Source organism: Phaenicophaeus curvirostris, chromosome 7, assembly GCF_032191515.1.
Source record: "Phaenicophaeus curvirostris isolate KB17595 chromosome 7, BPBGC_Pcur_1.0, whole genome shotgun sequence".
Taxonomy (NCBI): domain Eukaryota; kingdom Metazoa; phylum Chordata; class Aves; order Cuculiformes; family Cuculidae; genus Phaenicophaeus; species Phaenicophaeus curvirostris.
In genome coordinates, this window is record NC_091398.1 from 25,550,496 (window position 1) to 25,565,260 (window position 14,765).

At 62.1% G+C, this 14,765-nt stretch overlaps 2 protein-coding genes across 2 annotated transcripts; both read right to left on the reverse strand.

Moving 5' to 3' along the window:
• Positions 1-157: 157 nt before the first annotated feature.
• On the reverse strand, positions 158-7,381 carry VIL1 (villin 1). Its single transcript, XM_069861806.1, has 20 exons — positions 7,309-7,381; positions 6,269-6,370; positions 5,960-6,034; positions 5,623-5,819; positions 5,230-5,338; positions 4,857-4,967; positions 4,566-4,768; positions 3,969-4,047; positions 3,741-3,839; positions 3,487-3,640; positions 3,276-3,376; positions 3,014-3,151; positions 2,736-2,894; positions 2,474-2,653; positions 1,697-1,842; positions 1,434-1,578; positions 959-1,147; positions 735-803; positions 406-543; positions 158-332 (listed from the first exon to the last, which is right to left on the reverse strand). The coding sequence occupies exons 1-20, from the start codon at positions 7,345-7,347 to the stop codon at positions 219-221; spliced, it is 2,547 nt and encodes an 848-aa protein (XP_069717907.1). The 5' UTR covers positions 7,348-7,381; the 3' UTR covers positions 158-218.
• Positions 7,382-9,942: 2,561 nt separating this feature from the next.
• Positions 9,943-14,765, reverse strand: CTDSP1 (CTD small phosphatase 1). The gene is given in 8 exon segments (XM_069861298.1): positions 9,943-11,852; positions 11,946-12,131; positions 12,587-12,679; positions 13,198-13,254; positions 13,503-13,604; positions 13,831-13,973; positions 14,683-14,707; positions 14,709-14,765. Coding segments are annotated over 8 exon segments (777 nt in total). The 5' UTR covers positions 14,751-14,765; the 3' UTR covers positions 9,943-11,723.

Below are 14,765 nucleotides of genomic sequence, written 5' to 3' on the forward strand. Positions count from 1 at the left end.
TGAAGGACCTGGAGGTGAAGGAGCTGAGGGTCCTTCCCTGTGCTGCCTCAATGCCTCGTTGAGGCACCTGTCCTTACCACACACCATCTCCTTCACAAATAAGCCCCACAACTGGGCTGAGCCCAGGACTTGGGGCACAAGACGCAGTCCCGCTCTCCAAATATATTTTATTTAATACAAATAAGGAGCTGGGGTGTCCTCGGGCACAGGCTCCTACCCTAGAAAAGTCCTTTGTCCTTCTTGAGCTTCTGTTGTTTCCACACAGGCAGGTTGCTGAAGGCAGAGCGGCTCATGCCGAAGGCAGCCTCGAAGTCCTGGTCTGAGAGGTGATTCTGGGGGAGGAGAGAGGAGGCTGAGCAAAAGTTCGGGGCTTCCTCCTGCCCTCCCCAGCAGATCCCAGGTCACCTCCTTCCTGCTGGGATCCACACCCCGGGGCAGGTCCTCGGCCGCCGTGTTCACCAACACGTCCAGGGGGAAGGTCTCCAGTTTGTCAGGGAGTAGCTGGGTGGTGGCGGTGAAGATCTCTTGCCTGGATGTGAGGTCCTGGAGAGACAGGGGACAAGGTCACATCAGGGGCTGCCCCGCGTGCCCTGGAATGGAGGCACCGGGATGGCTCCAGGTGGCCTCTCACTGGAGGACGTGTCCTTGCAGCTCCTCGTGACACCTGACAAGGGGAAAGACGAGCTTTCTGTGCCCTCTCACACCCCAGCCACCCGTCTCCCTGTGCCACTTACTGAGGTGAGCTGCCCGAGGCTGCTCTCGTCCCCCAGCTCAGCTTTCAGTTCCTCGTAGGATTTCCTGTCCTGGGAAGGAAATAAAACCTCTCAGCCCCTTGGAACGAGCAAGGATTGGGCAAACTACTGCCCATGCCCTGGAGACACCGGCTGGGGCCAGATCCAGACTTGGAACCATCTGCAAAAGGCCCTCCCTGGTCTTTCCAGCGCCTCCCACAACTCACAGCCCAGTTGAGAGGGTCCCAGGCCAGGAACCAGCCAGTGAAGGTGGGGGGCTCGTAACCCTGCTTCACCACAATGATGGGGGTGTCAAGGTCACGGCCGCTGGGGTGGCTCCGCAGGTACTCCTGCACCATCACTGCTGCTGCTTCCTTCTCTGTCTCATTGGCATCTTTCCCGATCCAGAAGAAAACCTGCAAGGGAGTCACCATGTCTACCACTTGGATGGGACGGGGCTCTCTTGTACTTGACCCATGGCTGGGAGCACACGGGATCTGTCTATGGGAAAGGGCACCAGGAGTCCATCCTCAGCCATCCCTGGAGCGTAGGAGGCAGGGAAAAAAACACTGTGCAGCCAGGGACAGGTGAGTTTCCAGCCTCTCATCTCACCGCCTCTGGCTGCTTCAGGTCCACCACCCTCCCAAGGATATCAGCTTGAGGGATCAAAGGTGTCTCCCTACTCCATGCCCCATCACTCACCTGGTCCCAGGTATCCAGCAGGTAAACATCATCCTCCTCCAGGTCGTCCTGGGTGAAGTCTTCAATCTCTGTAGCCACAAAGGTGCCCGTCTTGTTGGAGCACTCAAAGAGTCGGGGGGACACAGAGGAGTCCTCTTCCTGGAGCCTGGCGGGGCGCAAGGCAGCATTGGTGCTGGTGGGAACTGGGCTCGCCCTGGTCGGGGACTGGTGGCCCATCACAGCCCTGAGGGTGGGCAGGGACAAGGGACCCACGGGGCTCATACCTCTTACTGTTGGCGTATTGGGACTTGCCCCCCAGGGCCACCCAGAACTCGGATGGCTCCTGTCCCTCTGCCACCACCTGCTTCTCCATCTTGGAGATGATGTCAGCCACGGCCTTGCCCATCTCACGCTCATCCCCGCTGCAGCCCTACAAAGCAAGCGTGGCTGCTTCATCACTGGCCCCGGCCGAGGAGGAGGAGATGAGGACATTTTCCTCTGTACTCGGCACTGGTGAGACCGTTCCTCAAATCCTATGTTCAGTTCTGGGCCCCTCACCACAAGAAGAATGTTGAGGTTCTGGAGCGAGTCCAGAGAAGAGCAACGAAGCTGGTGAAGGGGCTGGAGAACAGGCCTTATGAGGAGCGGCTGAGAGAGCTGGGGTTGTTTAGCCTTGAGAACAGGAGGCTGAGGGGAGACCTCATTGCTCTCTACAACTACCTGAAAGGAAGTTGTAGAGAGGAGGGAGCTGGGATCTTCTCCCAAGTGACAGGGGACAGGACTAGAGGGAATGGCCTCAAGCTCTGCCAGGGGAGGTTTAGGCTGAACATTAGGAAAAAAAATTTTCACAGAAAGGGTCATTGGGCACTGGCAGAGGCTGCCCAGGGAGGTGGTTGAGTCACCTTCCCTGGACATGTTTAAGGCACGGGTGGACGAGGTGCTGAGGGGCATGGTTTAGAGATTGGTGGGAATGGTTGGACTCGATGATCTGGTGGGTCTTTTCCAACCTGGTGATTCTATGATGCTCTTGGGGGCGGCAGTACCTGCCTGCTGGTACCCACCTTCCCATACCAGAGGTAGCAGCAACTGGGGGTCTTGAGCACAAAGACATCGTTGGAGTTGAGGGCAGAGGCACGAACCGGCACCTCAAAGGCCTTGGTGTTGTACTCGTTGGTGCCATGGACATGGAAGAGGCGGGTGGAAGGCGTGGGTTCCTTACTGCCTTCTCGCGAGGTGCCACCCTGGGGGCGTGGGACAGGTGGTCACCACCCCTGCTGCAGGCTCACCCACCTGCCCACTCCCCCTCGGCAGCCCCGCACTCACCGCATACACAACCATCTTGCCCTTGAAGATGGCCATCAGGTGGGCTGGCTCCTTGCCCATGGTGACACGGACCTGCACGGGCTCGTTGTTGTACTTCTGGTCCAGGAAGACAGCGTGGTAGGCGGAGGCAGCCAGCTCGTCTGTGGTGGCTTGGCGGCCCTGAGCAGGGCAGAGAAGAGCTCAGCACCCACCACAGACCCCTTTCCCCTCTAGGGGAATGCTGCCAGCATTCCCATCCCCGTGGTGGCATTCATGGATTGGTGACCTGGGTGTCTCACCTGCCAAATGTAAATGATGCGGTTCACCTTGGGCCCCACAAAATAGGTGTAAAGCACCAGGTAGCAGTCCCCACCATAGAAATGGCCCAGCCACTGCTTCTCCACAGGCACCAGCTCATTGTTCTCCACACGCCAGACCTGGTGGGACAGGGAATGGGATGTGCTGCTGCTAGGGCTGGTGCATCTGACAACCCCACAACATCCTCTGTCACGGCCTGGGGGTGCCGCAAGAGGGTTCTGCGTCTTGCTTCAGCCACACTACCTCCACCTCCCCAGATCCATCATCCACCATCTTCTGCTGGGCAGCCATCTGGGGCTTGGCATGCAGCGTGGTGGCATCAAACTTCACTTGCTCCACCTTGGCTGCAAGGAAGAGTAGGGAGCTGAACTACATCCCTCATCCACGGGGCTTCTCTCAGCCCCTCTCCATCCTGCTCCGGGAAGCCCTGCGGCATCAGCAGGTGGACACTCACCCACTTTGCCCACGGTGTGGGTCTTGCCCAACCCGCTGGTTTGGTTGGGGACAGTCCATTTCTGGAAGAGCTGCCTGAAGATGGTTGACTCGGACCCATCGTTCTCTGTCTCCACGCTGGTGCTGTTAGGGTAGTTCTTGGCTTTGATGAAGCCCTGGTGGGGTTCAGACCCAGAACACAGGCATGGGGGGTTTGGCCAGCAGCCCAGGGAGCAGCCCGGCTGTTCCATAACCGACCCCCAGCTCAGCACCCACCAGTGCCCTGCTCATTGCCTGCTGCTTCTCCTCCTTGTTGGCGTTCTTGCCTTTCCACACGAAGATCTTTTGACCTCCTTGATCAAGGATGTAGCAGTCCTTGGAGGGGGCACAAGAGCAGAAATTAGGATCTGGGGCAGCTTTAACCCTTCAAAAGCTGATTAGGTGGGCCCCAAGGAAAGCTACCAAGGAAATTGGGCGCCCCAAAGCATCCCATGGCTGACGCACCTCATGCAGGAGCATGTCTTGAGTCAGGGGTCGAATTGCCACCTCCTGTATGACCAGGTTCCCACTGGCATTGGAGACGCTGAGGCGGGGCGGGGAAGAGAGGAGGAGAGGTTAGACACCAGCTGCTTGTCACCCCTACCTTAGTGTAGCAGGGTTTGGTGGGAACATTCCCTCCCCATCCCCTTCCCTACACCAGCCGTGGCAGAGGTGGTACCCAGGCTCTACCACGGTGGCAACCTGGTTTGCAACGTGTCCTACCACGCGGCAGAGCTGTATCCAGACCTGCTCACAGCACAAGTGGCCATGGAGGGGGACAAAAATGGTGTCAGATATAATGGGGCCACCTAGGGACGTCGCCACTGTTTCCAAAGGTCACGCACCAAACATCTCTTCACCAAGTACCAACCCTGTTGGCACCAGGGGCTTTGCTTCTTCCAACAGCAACCAAGGGGTCTGTCTACACCCCTCCGGTGGCCTTGGCCCTTCTCGGTGGCTGCCCACAGGTACAGGAGTCATGGGACATATCAGAGATGGGTGTTGGGTCCCCCTGGCACCGCACGGAAGGTCTCCAAGGGCAACGCACCGCCGGCAACTCACTGGTAGAGCTTGAGGGAGGACTTGAGCTTCTGGTCGACTACCTCATCAGGGATGGCTGCCTTGATGTCCTTCTTTTCACCCAGCAAGTGCGTGAGGACCTGCATGAGTCCTGGCGAGGCGCCCTCGTCCTCGCCCTCCACTATGCCCACCTTGGCACGGCCCCCACGCTCCCGGTCCCGGATGTCCTTGGCCAGGGTCATCGCCTGCACCAGGGGAACAGGTGTCAGCCCAGATCAAGGAGAGAAGAACGAAACGCAACCGCGATGGCTCCTAGGACCCTCCCAGTCCTACCTTCAGCCTCTCGTGCCGGTTGCTCTCGGGGCCGTTCCACTGGATGATGAGCTGGCCCAGGTCCAGCAGGAACACGTCTCCCCGATTGAAGCTATTCCAGCTCATCTCCACCTGCAGGGCGACAGGACTGGTGAGAGGGCATCATGCCTGGGTCCCTCCAGCTCAGAGCAGGTGCCTCCAGCCTGAATTCCTCTTCCCTGCTCCAAGACGAGTTTTTTGAGGTGAGGTTGCCCCTAAGGCAGGGCAGCACGACCCTTCACACCCACTCTGTCCCCTAATTGAGGGCAGCCGTGTCTGGTTAGTCCTGGCCTGACCCCAAACAGTATCTCTACATAGAGGTTGGTGGCTGACCCCCCCATATCCCATAACTCACCTCTCCTGCCATCACATTCTTCTTGCCCTTCACGTGCAGCAGGCGCTGGACGTTGTAGGTGTTCGTCTCCACGTGCTTCATGCCTGAAGCCACCCCGCCCTTCTTGTAGCTGGCAGGGGACAGACATGGTGTGAGTCCTGCTCCCCTGTTTCTGCTCCAGTGGGGTCCTGCTCCCACCTCTGCAAGCAGGGAGGTGTTCAGGGACACCCGCCCACCCACACGGGTGATGTATGGAGTGAGACAAGATCCAGATCCTCCCCCTGCCTCCTCCACCCTGCTGGGACAGGGCTGTCCCACCCCAGCTGGGGACATCCCCATGGCAGGAACACACAGAGGACCCCAACCCATCGTCACCCACTGTGGGATCAGGTCCCCAGGAGCTTTCCAACATACATGAGTCCATGCTTGAAGTAGGCACGGAAGGTCTCACTCTCGTAGCCCTGGGCCTCACGGTGCTGCACCGCCACGGTGCCCAGGTGGTCGTCCATCTGGATTGTGTAGATGGCAGCTGCTCCCTGCTCGTCCTGGCTTGACTCCTTGCCCAGCCAGTAATGGATGTGGTAGCTGAAGCTGCTCCCGGTCTTGCGTGTCTGTGAGACACCAATCCCCACTAGAAGAGTCCCTGTGTCCCCAGGCCACACTGCCCAGGGACATCCCTCCCCACACTCCAGCCTCCCTGGATGAGGCAGAGCTCATCCGTGGTCCCCCATGGGATCCCAGGCTGCCCTACCGACAGCAGGACGTAGCAATCCCCCTCGTAGAAGTTGCCGTAGCTGTTGGTGGGCACCGGCACCATCTCCATGTTCTGCAGAAGGAAGGGAGACATCAGCCCTGCCAGGGACACCCCCATCCCAGTCCTGCACCCACGGCTGCCCCCAGCCCCAAAACCTGGATGAGTTTAACCTGGGGTGCTGCACTGAGACCCCCAAAACCCAGGCACTGAGGGCACGAAGGTGGAGTTTTCCCTCCCACAACCCCGCAAACAGCCCAGTGATGGGTGCCCGGGTGATGGGTGCCCGCGCTGTGTCCCTGTCCCCACCTCGATTCGCCATATCTGGATTCCCGGCGTGGTCTTGTTGAGAGTCTTGATGACTTTGCCGCTGAGCTCCACCATGGTGACGGATGCTGGAGGCAGAGGGACCTGCCAGGGTATCAGGAACACCCTCGTTAATGGCAGGCAGGGTCATTAAGAGCTGGGACAGAGCCAGCCTGCCGTGCCATCTGCAGCCCTGCCCGGTCTGCAGCCAGCCTGGTCACAAACCACCTCCTCTAGCCCTGCGTGGGGCACGGCGCCCCGAGGACCCCAGGGCGGCAGGCACACAAGTGGGGCTGCCACCCCTCCAGCCCCAGCTGGCACCACGGCTAATGGGGAGTTGTCCCAGCTCTGCGGGCAGAAGTGGGGTTGTCTGGGTGTCCCAGTGCCCTGCCCTGCACCTGAGCATGGGACAGGCTGCGCAGGGCATCCCCAGCTGGGTGACACCGCTGTGCTCCTTCCCAGAGCCAGCAGGAACCAGCTTTGCTTGGCCTGGCGCTGGCACGGCTCGGCACGAGATGGCACAGTGTGGCATGGTCACTGCCGGTGGCTTCGCGCACACACCTATGCAAGCACACTCTGCCCACCTCAGCCTCCTCCCCGACCCCACCACCAGATCCGTGCTCCCTAGGGAGGGCACAGCCCATCCCCACAGAGGTGCCGAGCGTGCCAGGGCTCAGCCCCAGTGCTGCCAAGGTTGCCCACAGCCACCCCTGGCAGCGAGAGCCACCGGTGCCTGACAGAGAGGTCTCTGCTCCCCCAGCCCCACAAACCAGCGACTGGTCCTGCTGCACTGCCCCAAAAGCACCTGCATCCCATCCCTCGGATCCAAAAGGTGATGTCCCCGTGCCCACCCAGCACAGTCCCAAAGTGGGACAGCCACCTGTGTGCCAGCAGCGGTGGTGGCTGTGGGAGGTGCTGCCCCTCCATGCCCACCTCCCCGTCCCTCTGCCCCAGCCCCTCACCTTCCCTGTGGAGCTGGACACAGGTGAGTGTACCTAGGCAAAGTGAGACGGTGCCAGCACCCAGCAGACCTTTGTCCCCACCTGTCCCAGCCTATAGTCACCATATAAGGGCAGGAACATCCTGGAGTCAAGGTCCCCATGTCCCTCCAAGTCTTTCCAGTGCCTGAAGAGCCCCGTTACTCATGGGGTGATTGACCCCCTCCAGGTGCTATTGCAGCACTGGGCACCGTGGCAGTGCACTTGCTGTGCCCCGATGATACCTGCTGCCCTTCCCAGGCCTGCTCCCCTCTCAGCCCTGGGCACCGAGCCCATGGTGATGGGGTTTTGGATGCTTGTCCCCCACCAAAACTTTCCCCAAAGTGACACCAACGGACTGAATTAGGCCAGGGGGGTGTCAGCCACAAACACCAAGGTGCCCTGATGCCACGAGGATGGGCTGCACTGCTGCTCCGCACTCTTCCAGTCCCTAAAATCCCCAGCTCTCCCAGCCGCAGGGACACTTACCCTGTGGCAAAGCTGTTTTTTTCTTGGTCAGTCCCCATGGCGATGGGGTGTTTGTTGTCAACAGCTCAGAGCCACCAACGATGCATCATCGTCTTCCCAGAGCACCTCCTTCCCACCCCACCTCTTCATATCCCGTCCCATCCTCCCCGGCACATTGCCTCCCTACCACGGGACTGTCCCCAAGACAAACTGTGACACCGCCCCACAGTTGGAAGCCACTACCTGACGGGCTCTGCCTCCCTGCACTGAGGGGGTCACTGCAGCCCCAGACTTGGGGATGGGAAGGGGACACAAGCCTGGGGCTGAGGTTTCAAAGGCCATGGGACAGGGACAGGGCTGTGTCACGCCACTGGCCCATGCCCTGTCCCATGCCCTCAAATCCCAGGCTCAGTGGGTTGCACCTGGTGGTGTCCTTGGTGTTGGCAGAGAGGGGACTGGAGTCCTGCCCGGTGGCTCACAGCCCCAAAGGTGATTCTGGGGGACAGCGAGGGGGGTATATAAAGCTGGGAGGGGATACACACCTGGCTCTCTGTCATGCTCTTATCTCTTCCCCAACCCTGCAGCATTGTCACAGCCTTATCTCTGCCAACCTGCTGAGCCAGCAGCCCTGGCCATGAGCACCACAGGCATAGAATCATAGAATGATAGGATGGTTTGGGTTGAAAGGAATCTCAAAGCCCATCCAGTTCCAACGCCCCTGCTATGGGCAGGGACACCTCCCCCTGGATCATGTTGTTCACAGCCCCATCCAACCTGGCCTTGAACATTTCCAGGGATGGAGCAGCCACAACTCCTGGGCCTGGGCAACCTGGGCCAGCGCCTCACCACCCTCATAATGAAGAATTTCCTCTAAATCTTCCTATCTCTGATTTAAAGCCATTCCACCATGCCCTGTCACCAGTTGCTTTTGTAAAAAGTCCCTCCCCAGCTTTCTTGTAGGGCCTGGATTCAGGGTTCAGGTACTGGAAGGCTGTTATAAGGTCTCCCTGGAGCCTTCTCTCCTCCAAACTGAACAACCCTAACCCTCTCAGCCTGTCCTCGCATGGGAGGTGCTCCAGCCCTGTGATCATCTTTATAGCTCTCCTCTGGACCGGTTCCAGCAGTTCCACACCCTTCTTATGTTGGGGACTCCAGAACTGGACACATCCCGCACCCCAGCTGTCACCCCAGTATGAGGTCTGCTCTGCAGGCAGCCCCAAGCCCAGTCCAAACCCCAATCCCAAGGATCCCCCAAAGTGACTGGAGCGGGGTGGGGGGGGCAGTTTCAGCCACAAACAAGGAGATGCCCTGATGCCACATGGGTTCTACTGCTGCCCTCCACCCCCTGGACCCCGAAAAACCTAAACCCTCCTACCCACGCCACCCAGCTTGCCCCCCCGCCACATTACCCCACTCCAGCATCCTCAGTGGAACCCTTACCTGGACGTGAGGCTGAGCTTCGGGTAGGGGGTAACACCTGAGTAGCCGCTCTCTGCTCGGTGGCCACGTCCCAGGGCTGAGCCTCCCGCTATGGCGCAAGGGTCGGGGACCCCACGCCAGCCCCACAGGGCTTGCCCCCTTCTCCAGGCCTCCTGAGCCAGGCAGGAAGGGCCACTAATGAACTCAGTAATTAGTGCAGCCATCAAGGAGGACAGAGATTTCATTAATGACAGGAGGCACGGGGCCAATGAGGGCACGGACCCCCCCAGCACCCCATTGCCTGCATGCTGCCTGGGGAAGGGGGGGTGTCACAAGCTTCCCCAGTAACTCCCAGCCTATGCAAGAGGGGGAGCGAGCTCTAACAACTTCTTTGGAAGAAACTGAGGAAGGAAGAAACTTGTGACCCCCCCCCCCCGCCTCTTCCCAAGACCTAAAGCTGGGGGGCATGGCTTGTGTGGTAAATTCAGCCTGCCCCTTGTAAAAGGGTAGGATACCCATCCCCGTGGCATCAGGGTCCTTTTCCCAGGAGTGGGAAGGGGTTAATTATGGGGGTGCCAGGGCGAGGAGCTGCCCTGGAGTGTGAGGGTGCCCCCTTGGCACCAGCCAAGGGGTGACCCCCAGCCCTGCAGCCCGAGGGTGCTCACTCAGCACAAGACCAGCAGCATCCCCCCCTTCCCAGGGGGATTTAAGGGATCCCGGGGGTCTCTGCCCCCTTGCTAGTGACACACATGTGGCACATGCCCATGCCAACGTGCGCATGCACTCAAAGCACACAGGACTCTGCTTTCCAAGATGGTTTGACAGCTTTAATCGCATGAAGGCACTTGGATCTGGTCCCCCAGCCCTCTCCAGCCCCCCTAATGCCGTCTCCAGGCCCCCTCAGACTCCCCAGGGGGGCCCAGCACGGGGGCTGTGCTCCTCGGGTGCTGCAGCACCCACGGGTGCTTGCTGGGCAGCGAGCTTCGCTGGTGCCGTTTGACTTGTCTAAGATAAAGTGCTGAGTTCAGCCCTCCTGGAGGGGCAGGATCAGGCCCGGGGCAGGCAGGGCTCTGGGGGGAAGCGGATGCGCTGCAGCATCCTCCATCCCACCCCCCGCCACCGGGCAGGGTGGAAGCAGGGGTACGAGCAGGCCTGGGGGGCCCTGCCCGCCCTTGGCACCCAGCGTCAGGAGAAGGGCAGTGCCAGCAGAAGCCGACCAGGCACCACTGGTGAGCTAAAACCCCTCACATCCCACCCCCCAGTCACTGCCCACCCTCGCTTTCCTGGCATAGGAGTAAAAAGGCACCCATGATTTTCTGGTTTTTTTGGGAAACCGTTGCTTTTCCCCCTAAAAAAATATGAGACACTGTCCATATTGCGATGCTAAAAAAAGGCCTGGCTGAGCTCAGCCCGCCCCCCACCCCTCCCTGAGAGCCCCCAGCCCCTCAAAGCTGGGGGACACCCTGGCACAAGCCCAACCCCACAGGGGTCAGGGTAACCCCAGGCGGGAGGGAGGGGGGCACCCACAGTGCTTCCCACCCCTGCCCCAGCTCAGGGGCCGCGGTAAGGCTGGGAGGGGCACGCTAAGGCTGGTATGGAGGTCCCTCCCTCCTAGGAGATGCAGCCTTCGGTGAAGCTGCTGATGGATGGGGAGGGGGTGCGTGGCCGCCCCGCAAGGGACGGGACCCCCCTCCCGTTGGTGACTGGAGTGGCTCCCACTGACACAGTGTGACTGAACGGGGGGTGGGGGGAAGTCACCAGACCGCTCCCCCGCCATGGGAAGAAACCGAGATTGGAGGGGGTGAGTTAAGAAGCTCCCCCCAGGCACACCCCCCTGGCAGGGGTAGTGGGACACATGGAGTCCCAAGGCACTTGGGGGGTATTGGTGGCCAGGGGCTCAGCCCTGAGACCAAGCTGCCCCCCAAAACACACCCCATAGGCACTAGGGCAGAAGGCACAAGAGAGAGAGGGGTGGGGACACTTCCCCCCACCCCCCCACAAGGTGATCAGCTGCACCAAGGGCAGAGCTAAGGGTATGGTGACCTCCCCGCACCAAGGCCAAAAAAACCCTCCCCATTTCTGCGGTGTGGGAAGGGGTTAACCCTTCTTGTGCCCCCCCTGTAGATAGGGGGCAAGGGCCGCCAGCCCCTCCAACAGGCAGAGCCTGGATGGGGGGATTCAGCGCCCCCCCAAAGGCAGTGGAAAGCAGCAGCTGCTGACCCCCCTTCTCCCCACTTCGGGGGACACGGAGGGGAAAAGGACCTGAGAACCGTTTTGGGGAGGGGGGACGTGGGTCGGGGTTGGGGGGAAGGGTGGGATGGGAAAGTGGGGGATGATAGGACCCCTCCCAACAGGTCCCCAGCACAGCAAGGCAGTGGATCTCCCACGGACCCCGTCCTCCGCAGGCAGGGGGACACCCAGCCCCGCAGCAGAGGCACCTGCATCTCCCACTGCCACCAGCAGCAGGCAGGTGCTGGGGAGGACAATGCCGAGGGGGCACATTGGGATCCCCCCCCACCCCTCTAAAATAAGGCACGCAGCTGCCACAGCAGTGCAGCTCCCCCCGGCAGCGCCTGGTGGGGTGGGGGGGGGCATTAGCTGTTAGTCCGCTGCTTCTTGAGCACTGCATACACATCCTCCACCTTGCTGAGCCTCTCGAAGAAGGGCAGCAGATCCAGCAGCTCCGTGTCTGCCATGTTATCGAACCAAGAGGCCACTGGCACCTGTGGGCAATGGAGCCAGCAAGTGACTATGGGGGGGGCCCTGTCAACCCCACTCTGCCCCCCCATCCCCAGCCTCACCCCGGGGGTACGTACGGCATTATCAGGGTGGAAGATGTAAGATGCGGGTGAGTTGTCCACGATGATGATGCGGCGCAGGTCACGGCCCAGGCGGCTCAGGTCCTTCACGTAGTTGCCGCGGTGGAAGACGCAGGATTCCCGGAAAAGCCGCGCTCGAAAAGCCCCCCATTTATCCAGCAGGTCGGCCACGGGGTCTGCATACTGTGGGCAGGGGAAGGGGTCACCAGGGCATGTTGTGCCACCATGCCCACCCCATGGTGACAACGGCACCCCGCTCTCCACCAGTGCCAGCTCGCCTTGTGCCTCAGTTTCCCCGGCCAGCGCCTTGCGTGGGCGGGCAGATAGTACTGATACCGACACTGCCTGCAGGGAGATAGAGGACAAGGGCACAGCAAAGCCTGTGGGTGGATGAGCAAGGGGAATTGTGCTCCCCCAGGGGTGGCTGGGAAGGAGAGGGCGATGGTTGCCCAGGGGAGCTGTGGATGCCCCATCCCTGGAGGTGTTCAAGGCCAGGCTGAACGGGCCCTTAATCTAGTGGGAGGTGGCATGGGTTCCAACCCCACCATGGTAGGGGGTTGGAACTGGGTGATCTTTAAGGTCCCTTCCAACTCCAACCATTCTACGATTCCATGCTGGGTGGCAGCGGGGGCACGCACCTTGGCTAGACTGGCAGTGAAGAGCACACACTCGAAGAGCTCACCCATACGCTGCAGGAACTCATCCACGTGTGGCCGCTTGAGCACGTACACCTGCGGGCATGGGGCAGAGGGCAGCACGCCGTGGGCACTGGCGACCATCACACCCCCGCCAGCACACCCACGCCCGCTCCGGGGGACACCGGTGTCCCCGAACCCAGCTGGTGGCTCCCTGCTGAGGAAGGAGGGGCAGAGGGCTGCCCACGCCCCATGCCATGGGAGCTGACTCGTGTGGGCTGGGAGATGCCACGGCCCCGCTGGCACATCCAGGGTGAAGCGTCCAGCCGGCTCCAGAGCCAAGTAACCAAGAACAGGCTGACTGCTCAGACCACAGCCTATCCTGGATTACTTGAACCTGGGGCCAGCCACGGCGGGGGGCCCTCGTGCCAGGGACTCGCCTCCTCACCTCCCCATCCCACTGGGAAAAGAGGCACCCACGTCTGCTCCCTTGCAAGGTGCCAGCCCCGGCCCCTGATGCCCCCGTGGTGCCGAGTGCTGGTTGGGCTCCCGCTCCCTGGGGGAGGTGGCAGAGGGGGCTGCGCCCCACACCCAGCCGGCCACCTCCCTGTTACCTGGTGCATGATGCCATCGATTTCCACGGGAATGATGAAGTCGGCGTTGTTCACTGGCTGGGAAGCGCACAGCAGGGTCAGCGCCGGGCAGGCACCCCCTCCCCAAACGCCACCTGCCCTCTGCCCACCACGTGCCCCCAGCCGGCCCCGCTGCCCCCTGCGTGGGGAACACCCCGTCCGAGCCAGCAGGGCTGTGCCGGGAGCTGCTCGCTGGATGCCGGGCACTGGGCATCTCTTGCAGGGACGAGGGGCTGCAGAGCAGGCAGAGGGGGGTGTGGGGCACAAGGGGCTGGGGTGTCCCCCACCTTGAAGGAGCTGTGCACCAGCGTCTCGTCCAGGTCGATGACCACGCACAGCTTGCTGGCATCCTGCGGTTTGATCTCGGGCAGGAGGTGTTTGACAGCAGCCTGTGGCGGGGTCGGGGGGCGGGGAGGGATGCAGGCAAACGCAGAAGTCAGCGGGATGGCGAGGGGCACCCCCGACCCCCCCATCCACCCAGAGCTGGGGAACGTCTGGGAGGACGGCAGCGCTTACTGCCCCGGCACAGGGGAAGTGCTGGGGACGGGCGACCCAGCCCTGCGTGCCCCCCGGTGCCAGGCTGAGGGTGCGGGGGATGATTGGGGTGGGGGTTACCTTGGGCAGGGCCCCGTTCTCCTCCACCAGGAGCGGGGCGCTGGTGGTGCCGGCGCAGGGCTCGCCCTCATCGCGGCACAGGCAGCAGAAGAGGGACTGGAGGATGCTGCGGCTCCGCGGCTTCTTGGCAGGGGCCTGGGTACCTGCAAGGCGGGGGGCACACGGGGGCGGGGGGGCAGGAGCAGCCCCGGGGGTAATAGAGTCATCGAATCACTAGGTTGGAAAGGACCCACCGGATCATCGAGTCCAACCATCGGGTCCCCAGGGCCAGGAGGGGCGGCAGAGCTGGGCTCGGGGTGCCCTTATCAGCCCCCCCAGCGCCCCCCAATGGGGTCCCGCTCCCCCCGCCCGGACCCACGCGAGTGGGCGGGGCCTCGCTGGGTGGGCGGGGCTTGTTACCCCCAATCCCCGCCCCCTCGGCCCCCGCCCCGCCTCCCATTGGCCGGATCGCGCTTCGCGGGGCCGCGCGGCCAATGGGAGCGAAGCGCCCGCCCCCGCGCTCGGCTCCCGCGGCTCCCATTGGCGGGGCCGGGGGAAACTGAGGCACGGGAGCGGCTCCCGCCTCCAGCCCCTTCCCCTCCTGCCCCGCGGGACCGGTCCTGCCCCCCAAGGCCTCGGCGACCGGCCCGGGGCGCCCGTGGGGCAGCGGCTCCCCCCGGTTCGGACCCCGTTCCCACGCTCACGCTCCCCGCCAGCCCCCAAGGGCCGGGACGGTCCCCCCTACGCTTCCCACCCCTCCCCGCAGGAAACAGCGCAGATAACGTGGCGGGGGGGGACGACCCGGGGGGGGCCGGGGCTCGCCTCCCCCACCCTGGCGCAGCTCCTCGCCCCCCGCTCCCCTCCCCGCGTTACCTTTCTCGGGCAGCGGGGCGCTCCCCCTCCTCCCGGCTGACCTGGGCGATGATGGACTGGTGCTCCATAGGCTCCGGGGAGGG